Below are 17,745 nucleotides of genomic sequence, written 5' to 3' on the forward strand. Positions count from 1 at the left end.
ACCTTTCTTTTTAGTCACTTGCTACTACAATTACGATAGTTTTCCATTTACGGAAAGGCTTATTTTAAAATAAATTTATCTAGGAATAAAAGCGAGTCAATTTAAAGAAAGTACTCGTTACGTAAGTGGTTCGCAGCGACAACAAAATTAGAGACGGGAGCAGTCAAATCACCAGAACCGGTAAAACTGCAGCCAGGACACGGTAGGGAGGGTGCAGGAAAACTACGGAAGCCCGAAAGGCCAAGAAGCATGCTGCAAAGCGTTCGCCGGGACCAAGAAGAAAAGATGACTCCGCCTCCCCGCCAAGTGCGGCGCAGTGCGCAGGCGCGGCGGCGCGCCTCAGCGGTCGCTGCGTTTCATTGCGCAGGCGCCCGCGAGGGCGTGGGCGCCGGCGTGGTCCCCATGGAGTTACCTTAGCCGAGCCGGCAGCTCTAGGAGATCCCGGGATGAGCGCGGCGGAGGCCGACCGCTGGGCGTGGCTGCTGGTGCTCAGCTTCGTGTTTGGGTGCAATGTCCTCAGGATTCTCCTCCCGTCCTTCTCCTCCTTCGTAAGTGACTGTCTGGCCTTCCAGGGGGCCGGTGGGTCTCCGCCGCTGTCCCCGGCGAGCCCGGTGTAGACACATGGGACTCAGACCAACCGCGTGAGGGCCGGAGAAGCGTCTTGGTTGGGCTGTTCGCCTTAAGGTTTTTCTTTTTTCCTTCCTTCCTTCCTTCCTTCCTTCCTTCCTTCCTTCCCTCCTCCCTTCCTCCCTTCCTCCCTTCCTCCCTTCCTCCCTTCCTTCCGTTGTTAGCGTCTAAAAGTTGCAAGGCTTTACTCCCAAATCCGGATATCTGGATTCTCGGGGAGAAAAAAAAGAATGACCTGGTAACACCTGGCCACGTTTTTACGTGGCAGCAGCCCTCAGACTGGGAGTTCTCAGTGCCCCTCTGCCAGCCACACTTAGTTCCGTTAACCCCCGGTCCCTGGAGGCATCCAGCAGCCTGGCTGCTGGGGGTCCAGTGCCTGGAGGCCCTGGCCCTTTCGTGCATGTAGTGCCAGAGCGCCAGCTCTGCCAGGTCCCATATGGAAGGATCTCAGGGTGCAGCAGCCCCCGTTCTTGGGGTGAGAGGCAGTGTAGACAGAATCTCGGCACTGTGTGATGCTTCCTGTATTCGAGGGAGCAAAGGGCACTGGAATGCAGCTCTCCGCCGTGCGTTTTGCGTAGGCATGAGTGCATAACCTCGGGTCCAGTCGTCACGGCTGCTGTAAGATATGAATGTCATCCCGTCTCCTTTTACTAGCAGAGGAGGAGTCTGACACAGAGGGTCAAGGGGTTGCACTGTGTCATCCGGTTCGGGACTGCGGGGGTGGAGAGTGATCTTGGTTTGTGATTCTCCTAGTTTTGTCCCTCTGCCTGTTGGAGCCCGAAGAGAGGTTTGGTGGCAAATTTGATGTCAGGTGTGTGTGGGAAACAGGGAGCTGTTTCCTGGGGAAGGGCGCCCTCTTTATGTCCACAGCGGGAGTGAGGGACTGTCTGACAGAGCTCAGAGACTGGGTGCGAGCATTGGAGCATTATTGCCGGAAACGCATTTCTGTGCTGATTTAAATTGGTGGTGGTGTGTGTGTGTGTGTGTGTGTGTGTGCGCGTGTGCGTGTGTGTGTGTGTGTGTGTGTGTGTATCGGGGCGTGGGGGTGGAATTGAAGACTAGGCAGGATTTCTACTTTCTTTCTTTATTCTACCAGCATTCACTGAGTGCCTGTTTTGTGTAAAACTCTGTGCCAGGACTTTACTACCTGCATTGTCCTAAGGCATACAGAATTCTCTCTAACCCCCCAACCTCCCTTCAGAATCTATCCTGAAGCTACCTAGTCTTTAAGATGATGTCCCAAGTACTTAGCATTGCATAAAAGACCCTTGAAGAGCTGGCCTCTGCCCATCTCTCTCTTTTTTTTTTTAATGTTTATATTAGAGAGAGAGAGAGACACTTGGGGAGCAGGGGAGTGGCAGAGAGAGAGAGACAGACACGGAGACAGAATCTGAAGCAGGCTCCAGGCTCTGAGCTGTCAGCACAGAGCCCGATGTGGGGCTCAAATTCACGAACTGTGAGATCACGACCTCAGCCGAAGTTGGACCTCAACCGACTGAGCCACCCAGGCGCCCCTTTTTCCTTTTAAATAAAAAATTGTGGTACAGTACACATAACATAAAATTTACCATTTTATCATTTTTAGGTGTGTAGTTCGGTGGCATGAAGTAATCCACATTGTTGTGCAACCATCACCACTATCCATCTAGAATTTTTCCATCCTCCTAAACTGAAACTCTGTCCATTCAACAGTAAGTCCCTGTCCTCTGTCACCTTGGCCCTGGCAACCACAGTTCTACTTTCTGTCTCTATGAATTTGGCCACTGTGGTTATCTCATGTAGGTGAAATCATGCAATATTTTCCCTTTTATGCCTGGCTTATTTCATTCAGCATAATGTCTCTAAGGCTCTCTGTGTTGCAGCATGTGCTAGGATTACCTTCTTTCCTTTTTAAGGCCGAATAATATTTCATTGTATGTATAGACCACATTTTGGTTATCCATTCATCTTTTTTTTTTTTTTAACGTTTATTTATTTTTGAGACAGAGAGAAGCAGAGCATGAATGGGGGAGGGTTAGAGAGAGGGAGACACAGAATCTGAAACAGGCTCCAGGCTCTGAGCTGTCAGCACAGAGTCTGACGCGGGGCTCGAACCCACGGACTGCGAGATCATGACCTGAGCCGAAGTCGGCCGCTTAACCGACTGAGCCACCCAGGCGCCCCTATCATTCATCTTTTGATGGACATTTGGGTTGTCTCTACCTTTTGGCCCTTGTGAATAATGCTGCTGGAACATTGGTGTACAAATACCTGTTAGAGTCTCTGCTTTCAGTACTTTTGGGTAAATACCCAGAAGTGGAATTTCTGGATCATGTGGTAATTCTATTTTCAATTTTCTGAGAAACTGCCAAACTGTTTTCCATAGCAGCTGCACCATTTTGCATCGTCACCATCAATGTACACGGTTCTAATTTCTCCACAGTTTCCAACACTTGCTATTTTCTGTTTTGTTTTTATAATAGCCATCCTCAATGGATGTGAGGGGGCATCTGACTGTGGTTTTGATTTGCATTTTCCTAATGATTAGTGATGTTGAACATCATTTTATATGCTTATTGGCCATCTGTATACCTTCTTTGGAGAAATGTCAATTCAAGTCCTTTGTCCCCTTTAAATATATATGTATGTATTTTAATGTTTATTTATTTTTGAGAAAGAGCGTGAGGCAGGGAGGGGCAGAGAGAGAGGGAGACACAGAATCCGAAGCAGGCTCCAGGCTCCGAGCTGTCAGCACAGAGCCCGACATGGGGCTCAAACTCACGAGCTGTGAGATCATGACCTGAGCCCAAGTCGGACGCTTAACTGACTGAGCCACCCAGGCGCCCCTGTTCCCCGTTTTAATGCAGCTGTCCCTAAGGGAAGGGCATCCTCTGTAGGCCCACAGCAGGGAGTGAATGGTTTTTTGTTTGTTTTTTTTTTTTTTGTTCATTTGGTTTTTTGTTGAGTGAGGAGCTGTTTGTGTATTGTGGATTAAACTACTTATTAGGTATATGATTTGTACATATTTTCTTCCATTCTGGGGGTTGCTTGCCCATCTTTCTTGGAGTATCACCTGGATTCTTATGTACCCCATCCCATTTCATCTCTCGTGGGAGCCATATGAAACCAACCTAAATTGCTCAAAGAGGCTGTGTTGGTTTTGTGTTCCTCTATGAATCGTTCATAATTTCCCATTAGTAGAGGGGGAAAGAGGAGTGTTTGTTTCGGGTGTGGCAGCAGCTATAAGGAAGATCTGTCATCATCTCAGGCTCCTTACCTAAGCTTCCACCAAACTCGTGCTCTGCAGCTATCGCACACTCACTAAAGGTTATCGCTGCAGTCTAGTTGTGCCTGGGGCTTGCACCCGTGGATGTTCATCGTTTAGATGAAAGAGCCCTGGGTTTGCCTTTGGACTTGTGTTCACATTCTGTGCCACTTCCCACAGGAAGTACAGCCTCTCTAACCTCAATCCAGTTAGCTTTCTTAAATCCGTTTCCCCTTGGTTGTAGCGCTATTTGCCAGGGTTGTGAGCCAGGCTCAAAGAATGATGTATAGTTATCCCATCAGAGTACAGCCCTTATTTTTGGTGTTCAGAACAGAGAAGAGTAATGAAGAGATTGTACAGCCTGGTGGCTGGGTTTGTGGCGAGGGTCAGTGTAACGCTGTAAGGCATGCTTTGGTCCTGGGTCGGGTAAAATGCTGTTCTTTCACGACACTTAGAGGCTGCCCATTATAGGCCCTCCCGAGGAGAATCAGAAAGCTTAATTGGGAATGGGCCATATCCTCGTACTTCCAATTATAGCCTTCCCTACAGTGTTTCGGAAGCATTTCCCACCCAGCCAGAAGCAGAGGAGGGGCACGCCGTCCCATTAGTCGGGTAGGCTGGTTGAGGCCCTATAATCTCTTAAGTATCACAAGTCCCCTGCCTAGCAAAGCCTGGCCAGGTCCTGGCAGGGGATCTCAGCTCAATACTGGGGCGGCGGAGGGGCCTGGATGAGGATACCCAGTCCCTGGTGTTGACTTGGCTGGCATTTCCTCAGAGTTCTTTCTCGTCTTCAAGCTGGTCACAGGACGTATGGATGACAGAGCCTAGTTCCTATAGTAGGCGATCCAGGACTTTTTCAGCCAAAGGCAGAGGAACAGGTGGACAAAGATGCCCCCTCGAGCGCCCACTCTGCGCGGGTGTAGGGAGGCGCGCTGCGCAGGCGCCTCAAGCCTGACGAGGGCATTGGGCCGAGTGAACGTCCCAGCGAGCTGCGTGCACTGCGCAAGCGCCGCGGGAACGACGGTGAGGGGCGGGGTGTAGGGAGGTGCAGTGCGCAGGCGCCCCAGGACTGACGCGGCAGAGGGCGGGGTGTAGGGAGGCGCACTGCGCAGACGCCCCAGGATTGACGCGGCCGAGGGTGGGCTCAGCGCTGGCGTGAGCAGCCCCTCCTTCACGGGTCCTCGCTTTGCTGACCCTAGACGCGGGCACAGCGCAGGCTGTCCCCCTGGGACTTGGTTTGTGGGGCCGACTGCCATTTTTATACTTGATGATTTTGGAATTGCCTTCATTTTCTGCTTTAAAAAGTGGCCGCCTCCGTTTCCCTATAGGGGCCCAGGCCACTGAGACGAGGGGCAGACACTGCAGGACCTGCCACTGTAGGTGCCTTCCTGGGACCCTCCTCTCCCTTTCCAAGGAGCATGGTCACCTAGTGAGTTCCTGTTGCAGGCCAGGCGTGAGGATGACCCCCAAGTAGTAGTTGTGGGGGCGCTGGGGGTTGGGTGCGCAGGTGCGGCCTTGTGAATGGGGTCGTCCACGTGCGGGGGACCTGTGCTGTGAGGAGGGCTCCCGACTGGAGAGCGCTGACCCGCCGGGCGTGGCACGTTGGGCTGTTTTGGGTCCGCAGAAGGGGCCTTGGTCCCTTCTCAGGATGAGGAGTGTGTCGCCTGTATTAGGGACACATCTGAGCGGGCAACCCCAGCATGTCATTCCCCCTGTGCCTCCTGTGTTCCAGGAGGGATGAGCCTTTGGGACTTAAATGGCATTATGCATTGATTAATTTTCAGATGGGTCTGGTCCAGGGAGGAAGGTGCCAGCCATTGAGTGGTAGAGTGGGGTTTCAGTCTAACCCGGTGTGACCCCAAGTTCAAGCCCTAGCATTTTGTCTGTTGGGAAGGGAGTGTGGAACTTGGACAGGACCTGAGGGTGAGTCTGGTAGGACACTGAGCTCATGCAGGCTGGCGGCCAGCGTCTGGGGCACCAGGGTGACGAGAAGGATCGGTTCTATCCTCGTCTTCTCCCAAGATTCTCCTACTGCCTGTCATCTTAATAACTCATTTTCTGCTTGAGAATGCTTTGTAGACCCATCTCCAGGTCTTTCAAAAGCTGTACCCCACACAGCCTATCTGTTTCTGTCAAGTGGGAGGTTTAATGTCCTGGAAGGTGCTTTTGAGTACATAAGGAGGACAGGGGTTTATTTTTGTTTTAAACGTTAATATTCAAAACCTTTACATTCAAATCTCATTAAGTGTTACAATTCAATTCATAATTCTAGAATGTTTTAGTTGTCACTTATAGGGAGGTCTTGGATTAATGTGGGTACATATTTGCAAATTTAAACACTTTCGAATAGTTCTGTATACTTGCAGATGTCATTTATCCGTTTCCCCCCCCCAAGCACTGCAGTTGTCTAATTTAACCACAAAACTCTTCACTTCTCCCCAAGCTCATTTTCCCACCCTCGCTCACCGAGTGTTGAGTAAACACCTTTGGCCTTCTCGGTTTGTAATTTTCTTGTGTGTTCTGTATACTGCTAAGTAATGTGTTTGTGCTTCTGTTTCTTCTCTTGAAAATCTAGTTTAAAAAAAAATTTTTTTTTTAACGTTTATTCATTTTTTGAGAGATAGAAAGAGGCAGCGTGAGCAGGGGAGGGGCAGAGAGAGAGGGAGACACAGAATCCGAAACAGGCTCCGGGCTCTGAACCGACAGCACAGAGCCCGACGCGGGGCTTGAACCCACAAACCACGAGATCATGACCTGAGCCAAAGTGGGACGCCCAACCAACTGAGCCACCCAGGCGCCCCTTGAAAATCTAGTTTTAAAAGCGAGGTTTATTGATGTGTAATTTGCATTTAGTGAAATTGACGTTTTCTAGGTAGGTGGGCAATTTGATGAGTTTGTGCCCTTATTCAGTAGGATAACCACCATCACAATCAAGATAGGATCTCTTTCACTCAAAAAATCTACTTCTTGCCCATTTCTTGATGTGTTAAGTTTAAACATCCATAGACTCTTTGCTCTTAAAGAGGATTCTGTGACTTTCTTAAGAAAATTTGTCCTATTTTCATCTCCAGAGTGGATCAGGTTGGAGTATATCTGTCCTTTAGTTAGGGGGTTGGGTAGGGGCCAGGCGAGGGCAGAGGGGGTGAAGACAGAGCTACTCTTGGCATGAGGCCTGCAGGAAGATGTGTGGTAGCAAACACACTGCTTTGTGCAGGTGCCCTTGAGAGACCTCTCGTGTCCCCACGAGAAGGACTTCATTGCGCAGGCACCTGAGGTTGCCACCTCAGAGGGGGTCCCAGGACCTGGCACTTGCGTGGGCGCCAGGGGAGACCCGTGACGGGGACATGGCTTCCTGGTCTCTTTCTGAAGAGTTGCCCTGTTGTGCAGAGGGGAGCCTAAGCCGGAGGGACCGACTCATTGTGCGCGTGCTATGTGCCAGTACACGTCATACGTTATCTTCTTTCTTTTTTTTTTTTTTTAAGTTTATTTATTTATTTTGAGACAGACAATGCCAGCAGGGGAGGGGCAGAGACCAGGAGAGAGAGGGAATCCCAACAAGGCTCTGTGTTGTCAGAGCAGAGCCTGATGAGGGGCTCCAACTTACCAACCATGAGATTGTGACCTGAGCCAAAATCAAGAGTTGGATGCTTAACAGACTGAGCCATCCGGGTGCTCCTCTTTAGTCTTTAAGAAAAAAAATATATTTTTTTAATGTTTTATTTATTCTTGAGAGAGAGAGCGAGTGAGCGAGCACGAGCAGGGGAGGAGCAGAGCGAGAGAGGCACACAGAATCCAAAGCAGGATCCAGGCTCCCGAGCTGTCAGCACAGAGCCCAACGCGGGGCTCACAAGCTGTGAGATCATGACCTGAGCCGAAGTCGGAGGCTCAGCCGACTGAGCCACCCAGGTGCCCCTCATCTTTTTTTTTTTTTTTTTTAATTTTTTTTTTTCAACGTTTATTTATTTTGGGACAGAGAGAGACAGAGCATGAACGGGGGAGGGGCAGAGAGAGAGGGAGACACAGAGTCGGAAACAGGCTCCAGGCTCTGAGCCATCAGCCCAGAGCCCGACGCGGGGCTCGAACTCCCGGACCGCGAGATCGTGACCTGGCTGAAGTCGGACGCTTAACCGACTGCGCCACCCAGGCGCCCCCCTCATCTTTTTTTTTAATCAAACTTTTAAACATTTTGAAACAAACATGCAGGAAAGTTACGCATACAGTGCAAGGAACCAATATTGTTTCCTGAAACATTTGAAATTAAGCTGTCAACCTGCGCCCCTGCATTCCTGGATGCACCAGTGTATAAACAGGTGGCTTGTCCACAACACAACCATCAGGGACCTTCCTGATCTCTCGTTCCTGTTTTCCCTCCTCCCAAGTGAGGTCCTTTGCAGCAAGAGGACCCTGGTCAGTACCATGCGTTGCACATACTTGTCACGCCTCTTCAGTCTGGGAGGATTCTCGGTCTTTCCTGGACTTGCAGGGCTGACATTTCTGAATAGGGCAAGGGCAGTGAGTTCGCACAATGGCCTTCTTGGAACATCCTTGTCTGATGTCGCAGAAGGGATGCTGTGTTCTCATTGCAGGTCTTCTGGCGCTGTGGACTTTGAGTTAGGGGTGTTCACTCTCCGCTTGGGGTGGGTGCTCCAGGGTTTCTCAGTCCTTCCCCGCCCCAGACCTGCGCTGTGGGTGGGTCTCACTCCACCCTTGCTGTCAGGGGATCTGTACTTGTCCTGGCCGCTGCCCAGCGCCACCTGGTGGCCACTGCTCCCTGGTCCTGGGGTGGGAGCGAGTGACCCTGCAGTTGTGTGTGTGCGTGCGCAGGTATCTGGGGACGGTGCATGTGAGCGATGGGGGCCTGGCTGTCGGAGGTGCCCCTTCACAAACCTTTACATCTATAGTTCTCCATCTGTGGAAAATCGCAAGTTCACACCCATATGCCTCCAATTCTAATTCAACACTGCAGGATTCATTGTATTCTTTTCCAGATCCATATTTCTAATCCCCTTTTCTGACAGTCAGAAAACTGGCTCCCATTATTTTCATTATGTCTGCTGTATTTGATTAAGGCTTTGTAACTCCCATCCTCACTGCTGCCTGCTCCCCCCCACCCCCCATGCCTGTCCCCCATGCCTACTCCCCCTCAGCCCCTGTGCCTGCCCCCCCATCCCCCAGGCCTGCTCCCCCTCCCCTCCCCCGTGCCTGTGCTCCCCCTCACCCCTGTGCCTGCTCCCCCATGCCTACTCCTCCCCCCTCCCCCATGCCTGCCCCCCATGCCTGCTCCCCTGACCCCGTGCCTGCCCCCCTCAATGCCTGCTCCCCCCATCCCCCATGCCGGCCAGCCCCTCTTGGGCTCTGTCTCTGTGTTTGGCTGGGTGCTCCCAGCCAGTATCCTGTATGACTCCTGCGCTCACTCTAATGCCAGGCCGCCCTTTCTTGGAGACCCCTGTAGCACTGTGCTTGGCTCTGACCCCCTTGCCAAGGTGCCCCTCTGTGGGAGTGCCCTCCTCCTGCTGGGCCACGCCCTCCTCACTGGCCCCCTACGCCCACCTTCCTCTGCCTACCTAAGAGGATGTGTGCTCCTTGTCAACCGAGTGGCAACTGGAATTCGTTTTCATTCTGTAATCACAGTTTTGTGGTTAGAGTGAAAGATACATCCATTTGTACCAGAGCGATCCATGAGCATATCTGCAAAAGGAAACGTATAATGTGAATAATGGTCCACATCAGAGGGAGTTTTTGTCTTTGTGGTGGTTGTAGGGGCAGGAGGACCAGGCAGCCGAGGCTGGCTATGTAGGTAAGGGGCATCCCGCCCCGCTGGAAGAGACCTCAGTGGAGTGGTGGAGGAGGTGGGGGAGAAGGTGTACCCCCGTGGAGAGGTGCTGATCCCCGCTGTCCGCCCCGCCAGATGTCCAGGGTGCTGCAGAAGGACGCCGAGCAGGAGTCGCAGATGAGAGCGGAGATCCAGGGTATGAAGCAAGAACTCTCCACCGTCAACATGATGGACGAATTCGCCAGATATGCCAGGCTGGAGAGAAAGATCAACAAGATGACGGATAAGCTTAAAACTCACGGTACTGGTTTAAGTTGTAGTGTGGAAAGCTTTACGAGAGCTGATTAATAGGGAAGTTTTTATATAAAGATTCGCAGAATATATGTTTTGATTCTTCGATGTTCTAAATGTTGAAAGGAACTTTTAGGTTGTCTGGAAGAAACCCAGTGATCATTATTACTTTCTCCTTACTTGCCTGTGAACCTTTGCTTCCTAAACACAGAAACAACTAACATCTTCTGAGTTTTTCTTCGTTTTCTGTAGGTAGACATTTTCAAATTCAATACATTTTGAGACAAGCCTGAAAAAATGTCATCCTGGATTCCCACGGGCTTTTGTGAATACTCTCAAAAATGCCCAGCAGTGTCCTTACCCCAGTATAGACTTCAGGGTCGGGGTTTGGTCTTGTTCACCGCTACTTTTGCCACCACCCCTAGCAGTCTCCTGTGATGAAGACGTTTTTCACCCATGTGCTGGGTGAGAGAGCTGTCTCCATGGCTCGTAAGACATATGGAAGGGCCCACCCAGGCCCAGGACTAGCCAGGTTTCCACTTCTGGGTTAGTGTGCTGTGTAGACAGGGAGGCCTGGGGAGCAAATCTAGTCCTCCTGGTGAGTGATAGGTGCACTATAAAAGGAATCTCTGATGTAGATGGATAGTTTTAAGCATTTTCACAATTAAAGCTTCAAATCTTATAATCTGTGTGTGATTCTATTTCTTTTTTTTAATTTTTTTTTAAATTTTTTTTTAACGTTTATTTATTTTTGAGACAGAGAGAGACAGAGCATGAATGGGGGAGGGTCAGAGAGAGGGAGACACAGAATCTGAAACAGGCTCCAGGCTCTGAGCTGTCAGCACAGAGCCCGATGCGGGGCTTGAACTCACTGACCGTGTGAGATCATGACCTGAGCCGAAGTTGGCCGCTTAACTGACTGAGCCACCCAGGCGCCCCTGTGTGTGATTCTCTTTTAATGACTGGCATAATGTGTGGCTTTTAAGAAATTCTGTTTTATATTTTCTTTTTTTTTCAATGTTTATTTTTGAGAGAGAGAGAGCGCACGCACACACACAAGTCGGGGAGGGGCAGAGAGAGAGAGGGAGACACAGGATCTGAGGTAGGCTCCAGGCTCTGAGCTGTCAGCACTGAGCCTGACTTGGGGCTCGAACTCATGAGCCACCAGATCACGACCTGAGCCGAAGTCCAGAATCAGATGTCTAACTGACTGAGCCACCCAGGCACCCGTCTGCTTTATAATTTCTTTTTTTTTTAATTTTTTTTTTTTCAACGTTTATTTATCTTGGGACAGAGAGAGACAGAGCATGAACGGGGGAGGGGCAGAGAGAGAGGGAGACACAGAATCGGAACCAGGCTCCAGGCTCTGAGCCATCAGCCCAGAGCCTGACGCGGGGCTCGAACTCACGGACCGCGAGATCGTGACCTGGCTGAAGTCGGACGCTTAACCGACTGCGCCACCCAGGCGCCCCTGCTTTATAATTTCTAAATACACTGAATTAGAAAACATTTTATAAAATGAAAATGACATTTCTGTGTACTTTGAGTATTTTCTTCATTTTTCAGGACTGATAATAATGATTTCATCCTTGTTTTCCTTTCAGTGAAAGCTCGGACAGCCCAATTGGCCAAGATAAAATGGGTTATAAGTGTTGCCTTCTATGTATTGCAAGTAAGTGCCCTATTGTGTCACCTGGGGTCCTTAAAATTGGTACCAGACTGTCCTCCAGAACTCTGCAGCCCCCAGAGTCCAGGTGTGAGAATTCAGGCTTTTCCACTCTCGGCCGCTGTGCTGCGTCATCCTGCCAGCATGGAACCGAGCACTGTGGATTTATAAGTTAGACTAGAAAAAAGCCTTTCTCTCTCTCTTTGAGCTGAAGTACGACATACAGTGTTAGTTTCAGGTGTACAGCATAATGAATCAACCGTTTTCTGTGTTACTTGGTGCTCGCCATCTGCTTTTTTAAAAATTTATTTAGGTCCTAGTTTTTGTGTTTATTCATCTTGTTTTTTTAGATTCCACATGTGAGCAAAATGATACGATATTTGTCTTTCTCTGTCTGACTTATTTCACACAGCACTGTATTCTCTAGGTTCGTCCATGTTGTTGCAAATGGCAAGGTCTCATCTTTTTATTTTTCTTTTTTTTAAGTTTATTTATTTTGAGAGAGACAGAGACAGCAGGAGCGGGGGAGGGGCAGAGAGAGAGGGAGACACAGAATCCCTAGCGGGCTCTGTGCCGCCAGCGCAGAGTCTGACACGGGGTTTGAACTCACAATACCATGAAATCATGACCTGAGACGAAACCAAGAGTCGGACGCTTAACCGACTGAGACACCCAGGCGCCCCAAGATCTCATCCTTTTTAATGGCTGAGTAGTATTCCAGTGTGTGTGTGTGTCCACCTCCTCTTTATCCACTCATCTGTCACTGGACATTTTGCTTCCGTATCTTGGCTAATGTAAGTAATGCCGCAGTAAACATAAGGATGGCTGTATAGTTTTTCAAATTAGTGTTTTCGTTTCCTTTGGGCAAATACCCAGAAGTGGAATTCTATGTTTAATGGAATTCTACGGTAATTGTGTGTTTCATGTTTTGAGGAACCTCCATACTGTTTCGCAGCGGCTGCACCGGCTGTGTTCCCACCAGCGGTGCGCGAGGGCTCCGAGAAAGCCTTTCTCGGTTGGAATTGTGAGACGTTGAGGTTTTCAGCACATGAATGCTGAAGTAGCTTCCCTGGAGCTCTTTCCTACTGCCTTTATTCCAGTGCAGTTTGGGGAGCATGTGGGGAAGGGAGAGAAGCTTATTTAGATAGTGGTTTTTTTTGTTTTTGTTTTTGGTTTTTAATTTTTTTTTTAATGTTTTATTTATTTTTGAGACAGAGAGAGACAGAGCATGAACAGGGGAGGGGCAGAGAGAGAGGGAGACACAGAATCTGAAACAGGCTCCAGTCTCTGAGCAGTCAGCACAGACCGACACGGGGCTCGAACCCACAACCTGTGAGATCATGACCTGAGCCGAAGTCCCACGCTTAACCGACTGAGCCACCCAGGCGCCCCTAGAGAGCGTATTTTGTGAGAGTGCCAGTTTGGGTCGCTGGCTGTTGTGTGGTGTGTGGACGTAGAAGTGACTGCCCGCTCTCCGGGGGGGGGGGCGGTGCTGCTGTTCTCGTTAAAGTCCAGCACATTGATTCCCAGCTTTCCTGTCTGGGGTTGGAAGGTTCCTGCGGAACCCCTGCTTCTGCTGCGATACACTGAGGTCGTGGATGTGCTGCGCACGCACGAGCGGCTGCCTTCAGTGACCTCTGGGTTTCGGCGCTACACGTGGTCCTCACTGGGGAAGGGATTTGGGCCCGCCCCACACAGCCCAGGTTGTCTGGGTACATTTAAGTACTCACCCCAAGGCATTGTCACTGTGACACTGGCTGGTTTCCCGAGGGCAGGAATCAAGCCAGATTCACTCTTTTATGGTCGCTCGTTTGAGTGGCTGATTCAAAGCCACGAAATGGGTGAGGACAACCGAAGGGATGCTGCTTCACTGCCTACTGTGTAGACTCCCTGGGCTCCCTCCACGCGTAGAGGCCAGCACCGTGTGTGGGTGAGAGATCGACTGGCTTTCCAAGGATCACAGAGGCGTGAGATCACTTTTGTCACTAATAAGGTGTGTTTATCATAGTCTGGCTACTTAAAGGAGATGCTCCATGAGGAAAGAACCCCTTCGTTATGCGGGACCCGGGTTGATTTATCAGCTAATTTAGTAGTGCGTATTTGTTATTCATATTAAAACAGTAAAATGCCAGCTCATAGAAGGCTGCCCCACTTGGCAGCAGTGCGTGCCAATGTCCTGTGGACGAGTCTCTAATTAGACGCTATTTCAGGGTGCCACCAGCGGAAATTAGTGGCTGTGCATCTGGGTCTGTTTCCCGCGAGGACTGATTGATAGGGCTTGACCCATCGGTTTGGAGAGTTTCCTTAGTATGTTTGCGTGTTTCTCGTCTTTCTTGGTTATTGGTTGTGTCACTGGCAGGTTGTCTGCTCACCGGCAGTGTCTTTGCAGGCTGCCCTGATGGTGTCGCTCATTTGGAAATACTACTCTGTCCCTGTGGCCGTGGTACCGAGTAAATGGATAACTCCACTAGACCGCCTGGTAGCATTTCCTACCAGAGTAGCAGGTAAGAGTTTTCTGGAAATCCCAGGGGAAGAATATGGACATGTGGGGTACGAGGTGAAGTAACCCCCACCTCATCCATTCACTAGTGAGCAGTTCTTGGTGTCTGGGCCTCACAGCAGGCTCGCGGTGAAGAAACAGGCCTAGAGAAGTTACCTGCCGTGGCCAGCGTCACCGGCATGTTCGGTAGGAGTGCTAGAGTTCTCTGTCCAGTCTGCTTACAGAATCGAGGTCCACTCCTTGAGTTTGATACCCTGTTCATTGAAACGCCCATCTCTAGTCCCTAGATTCTGTGACCTCTCTTCGTTCCTCACGCTTGGCATTTCTCCAGCATTTACTGCTATTGGCTGTTCTTTTATTTTTGGAAGGTAACATCCTTGGGATGTTAAAAGCAGTACATATCATTAATGATGAGAAATAAAAGAACAATTTTAAAACCATCTCATGGGCTATAGATAACTTCTCTTAACCTTGTGGTATGTTTTTCCAGTCTTGTTTTCTATTTGTTTTATACAATTAAAGTCGTCTGGTACATGTAACTTTATATCCCCTTTTACTTTATATTGTAAACCCTTTCCCGTATCAGTAGACTTTTTAAGGAATTTCAAAAAACTGCTCTTTATTAACTTCTCTGTTAAAGATATTTGTTTAGGTCCTAATTTTTTACTGTCGTAGTCTGGTTATGCAATCTGTATTCTGCAATGTGCATCCTTGCCCGCCAGCCTTTGGTTGTGTTTTGTGATCACGCTGGAAGTAATTTACTGAGTGAAAAAGAATGACTGTTCCCAAAGATTCCAATTTCACCGCATCCTTCTCCCTCTGCCCCTCTTCTCCCCCCCAGCCTTGTGGGCACTGCTGGTGGGCTCTCAGGGCTGCTGAGCAGGAGAGCACGAGGCCCCGGCATCTTGGGGGCCACGGGCACTCTTGCAGCCTGCTTTCCTATTGCTTCGTCATCACCTGGGCACGAACGGCAAGGGTAGACATGGCCTAGTTTATAACAGTATTTTGAGAAGGAAAAACAAATAGTCTTACAGGGTGGTTTTCTAATTTATTAATGTCGTAAATAACAACACGCCTCTCTGGCAGGAAAGAAATTCGCATCACTGCCAGTTCGTGTGATTCTTACTGAATGAAGGAGGCAGCCTGTGAATCAGGTCTGATGAGTTTGAATCCAGGAGACACAGTCTGAGTTTTTCGTAGCCTAGCACTGCTGAGAAAGAGTTGGATTCCGGTAAATTAAAGGTAGCAGAGGCCGGAAATATGGGCAGAACCGTTGGCATGCTCTCTGATGTTGAATTTCTTGGTTTCTAGGTGGTGTTGGAATCACCTGTTGGATTTTAGTCTGTAACAAAGTCGTGGCTATTGTGCTGCACCCTTTCAGCTGAGAGACCAGACGAGTCCAGCTGAGACGCTTGTCAACAGTGGATTTTCCCTTATAGGTTAAAAACCTGATACTTTTTTTTTTTAAAGGAAACAGAAGCACACAGGTTAGGTTTTTTTGTTGAATGTGTTTGTTCTTGGATCTTATGTGAGATACGAGAGGCCTGATCTTGTGCACTTGTCGTTGAGCCAGACGGCCGGTCTCTGGTCTCTCAGGCGAGTGCCCTGGCCGGCCGGCAGAGCCGCACGTTTGTCGGGAGAAGGGTGTGGCATGGGTGTCCACACGCTGTGACTCGGGGTCTGCCCTGTTGGCATATTTTAAAGGTCATGTTGCCAATGGGAAGTCGGTTTTCTAACTTAAGTACTCTAAAGACTTTGTGCTATTCTTGACCCAGATTAGAAAGCAATTTAACTTTAATACCGCCAGTGGAATTTGGAATCTCGTGTAGTACTGCTAAGAGTAACACTAACTGACATTGCTTGTGTTTTTTCCCTTCCTGTGTTGAAATGTCACGTGTTGGGCAAGGCTTTGTATAGTATTATCTACTTATCTGAAGCTGTTGATTTTTCATCACTGTGTTTTGTAATGTATTCATGAGATCATAATGCATTGTTTTATGCTTGAATTGTATGTTTTATATTTAAAGCATTTCAAATGAAGTCTGTTTTCTAAGCATTTAATATTTATGCTCTGTAGAATGGAACAAACTTAAACTGGGAATTCTGATTAAATTAATTTGAGTGGATACATTTTTAAAAACACTTCTTTTTTACTGTTGCTCTTTTTTTTGAATTATAATTGACACATAATGTGTTAGTTTCATGAGTACAACATAGTGATTGGTATTTGTACACACTGTGAAACGATCATGATGAGTCTAGTTTCTCCGTGTAAAACACTTTTTTATAATTAAAAGTTTTGCAAGGGCTTGTGTGACTTTTCCTTCCTTATGATTACTTAACTTGCTATGACCAGCTTGTAAATGACAGGTGACAGAGGGCTTTGACTGTTAACTCAGTTGGCCACTGTACCTTAAAACTAAATCCTGTCACTGGTTTTTAAAAGGTAGTATTTGTATTCCCGAGTCCCCTAATGACCTGAGAAGCTACCAGTTGTGCCGGGAAAAGACACAGTGCCAGAACGCTCTAGTGCGTGTCTCCAGAGTCGGGGTCAGGTTCCCCTTCTCGTTCCTTCAGACTTCCCAGCCCCGGGCTGACTTAGCTTTTCTCAGAAAGGACGTGGAGCAGGCATCACGGGAGTATTTCTAGCGAAAGCATCCGAGGGGGTGTTTTGGCCACAAAGGATGAGAGGCCCACCTGCCGAGGCGAAGAGGGGGCACCAGGGAGCCTCCGGGGCCAGGCCCTCGAGGCCGCGTGCCTACCGCCCGCGCTGAGCGAGCTGCAGGCCTGGAGGCAGGTTGTACGGAGCCGTCGGTGGCCGGGCACGGCGTGCGCAGGGACACCCGTGGATCACTAGTCCGTGTTCAGTCTCTCTGACAAGACCCTTGCTCGTCTCCTAATGATCTGATCTTCCGCTTAATACTCAAGAATTTTGACGGCTGTCACCGAGGCCGGAGGAGGAGACGCGCAGTCCGGGCCCGTGTCCGTTCCGCACGCAGTACTTGTTTGTGAAGGTTACGTCAGGGACGTTTACACGGCCGTCGTGTTTTACAGCATCGAGGCTTTTTAAAAGTCTGTTTGTTTTTAAATAGATAATAAACATCGTACTGGATTCACGAGATACAGAAAGGGATACAATGAAAAGTAGATCTATCTTCTGACCGGTGAGTGTCCTGTCAGCGCACTTTCTGTTTCCCGTCAGTACCAGTTTCTTACGACTCTCCCAACGATACCCCGTGTGTATATAAATATTGATGGATGCGTTTTTAAAATAAATTTTTTTTAATTATAAAAGTAATATCTAGGGGCGCCTGGGTGGCTCAGTCGGTTGGGCGTCTGACTTTGGCTCAGGTCATGATCTCGCAGTCTGTGAGTTCGAGCCCCGCGTCGGGCTCTGTGCTGACAGCTCGGAGCCTGGAGCCTGTTTCAGATTCTGTCTCCCTCTCTCTCTGCCCCTCCCCCACTCATGCTTTGTCTGTCTCTGTCTCAGAGATAAATAAACATTAAAAAAAAAAGTAATACCGGGGCGCCTGGGTGGCGCAGTCGGTTAAGCGTCCGACTTCAGCCAGGTCACGATCTCGCGGTCCGTGAGTTCGAGCCCCGCGTCAGGCTCTGGGCTGATGGCTCGGAGCCTGGAGCCTGTT

General features: G+C 49.3%; 1 protein-coding gene across 2 annotated transcripts; it reads left to right on the forward strand.

Annotated features, from left to right (window-relative positions):
• The first annotated feature begins 391 nt into the window (after nucleotides 1–391).
• GET1 (guided entry of tail-anchored proteins factor 1) lies at nucleotides 392–17,219 on the forward strand. Of its 2 annotated transcripts, none has more exons than XM_047099852.1 (5): nucleotides 392–548; nucleotides 9,780–9,945; nucleotides 11,540–11,607; nucleotides 13,991–14,105; nucleotides 15,413–17,219. In XM_047099852.1, exons 1-5 carry the CDS (start codon nucleotides 447–449, stop codon nucleotides 15,484–15,486), a joined length of 525 nt encoding a protein of 174 aa, XP_046955808.1. In that variant the 5' UTR covers nucleotides 392–446; the 3' UTR covers nucleotides 15,487–17,219. The 2 variants fall into 2 exon arrangements, with proteins under 2 accessions (XP_046955808.1, XP_046955809.1); XM_047099853.1 differs by lacking the exon at nucleotides 15,413–17,219 and adding an exon at nucleotides 14,191–14,268.
• The last annotated feature ends 526 nt before the right edge of the window (nucleotides 17,220–17,745 follow it).

Source organism: Lynx rufus, unplaced genomic scaffold, assembly GCF_022079265.1.
Source record: "Lynx rufus isolate CCGP_SWC_20201006 ecotype Redwood Valley unplaced genomic scaffold, mLynRuf1.p SCAF_5, whole genome shotgun sequence".
Taxonomy (NCBI): Eukaryota; Metazoa; Chordata; class Mammalia; order Carnivora; family Felidae; genus Lynx; species Lynx rufus.

What these genes read in the sequence shown, in the direction of transcription:
- GET1 (XM_047099852.1), top strand. Translation starts at nt 447, where the DNA reads ATGAGCGCGGCGGAGGCCGACCGCTGGGCGTGGCTGCTGGTGCTCAGC. An exon ending in TTGCCTTCTATGTATTGCAA is followed by an intron (nt 11,608 to 13,990) that starts GTAAGTGCCCTA and finishes GTGTCTTTGCAG; the next exon opens with GCTGCCCTGATGGTGTCGCT. An exon ending in ATTTCCTACCAGAGTAGCAG is followed by an intron (nt 14,106 to 15,412) that starts GTAAGAGTTTTC and finishes CTTGGTTTCTAG; the next exon opens with GTGGTGTTGGAATCACCTGT.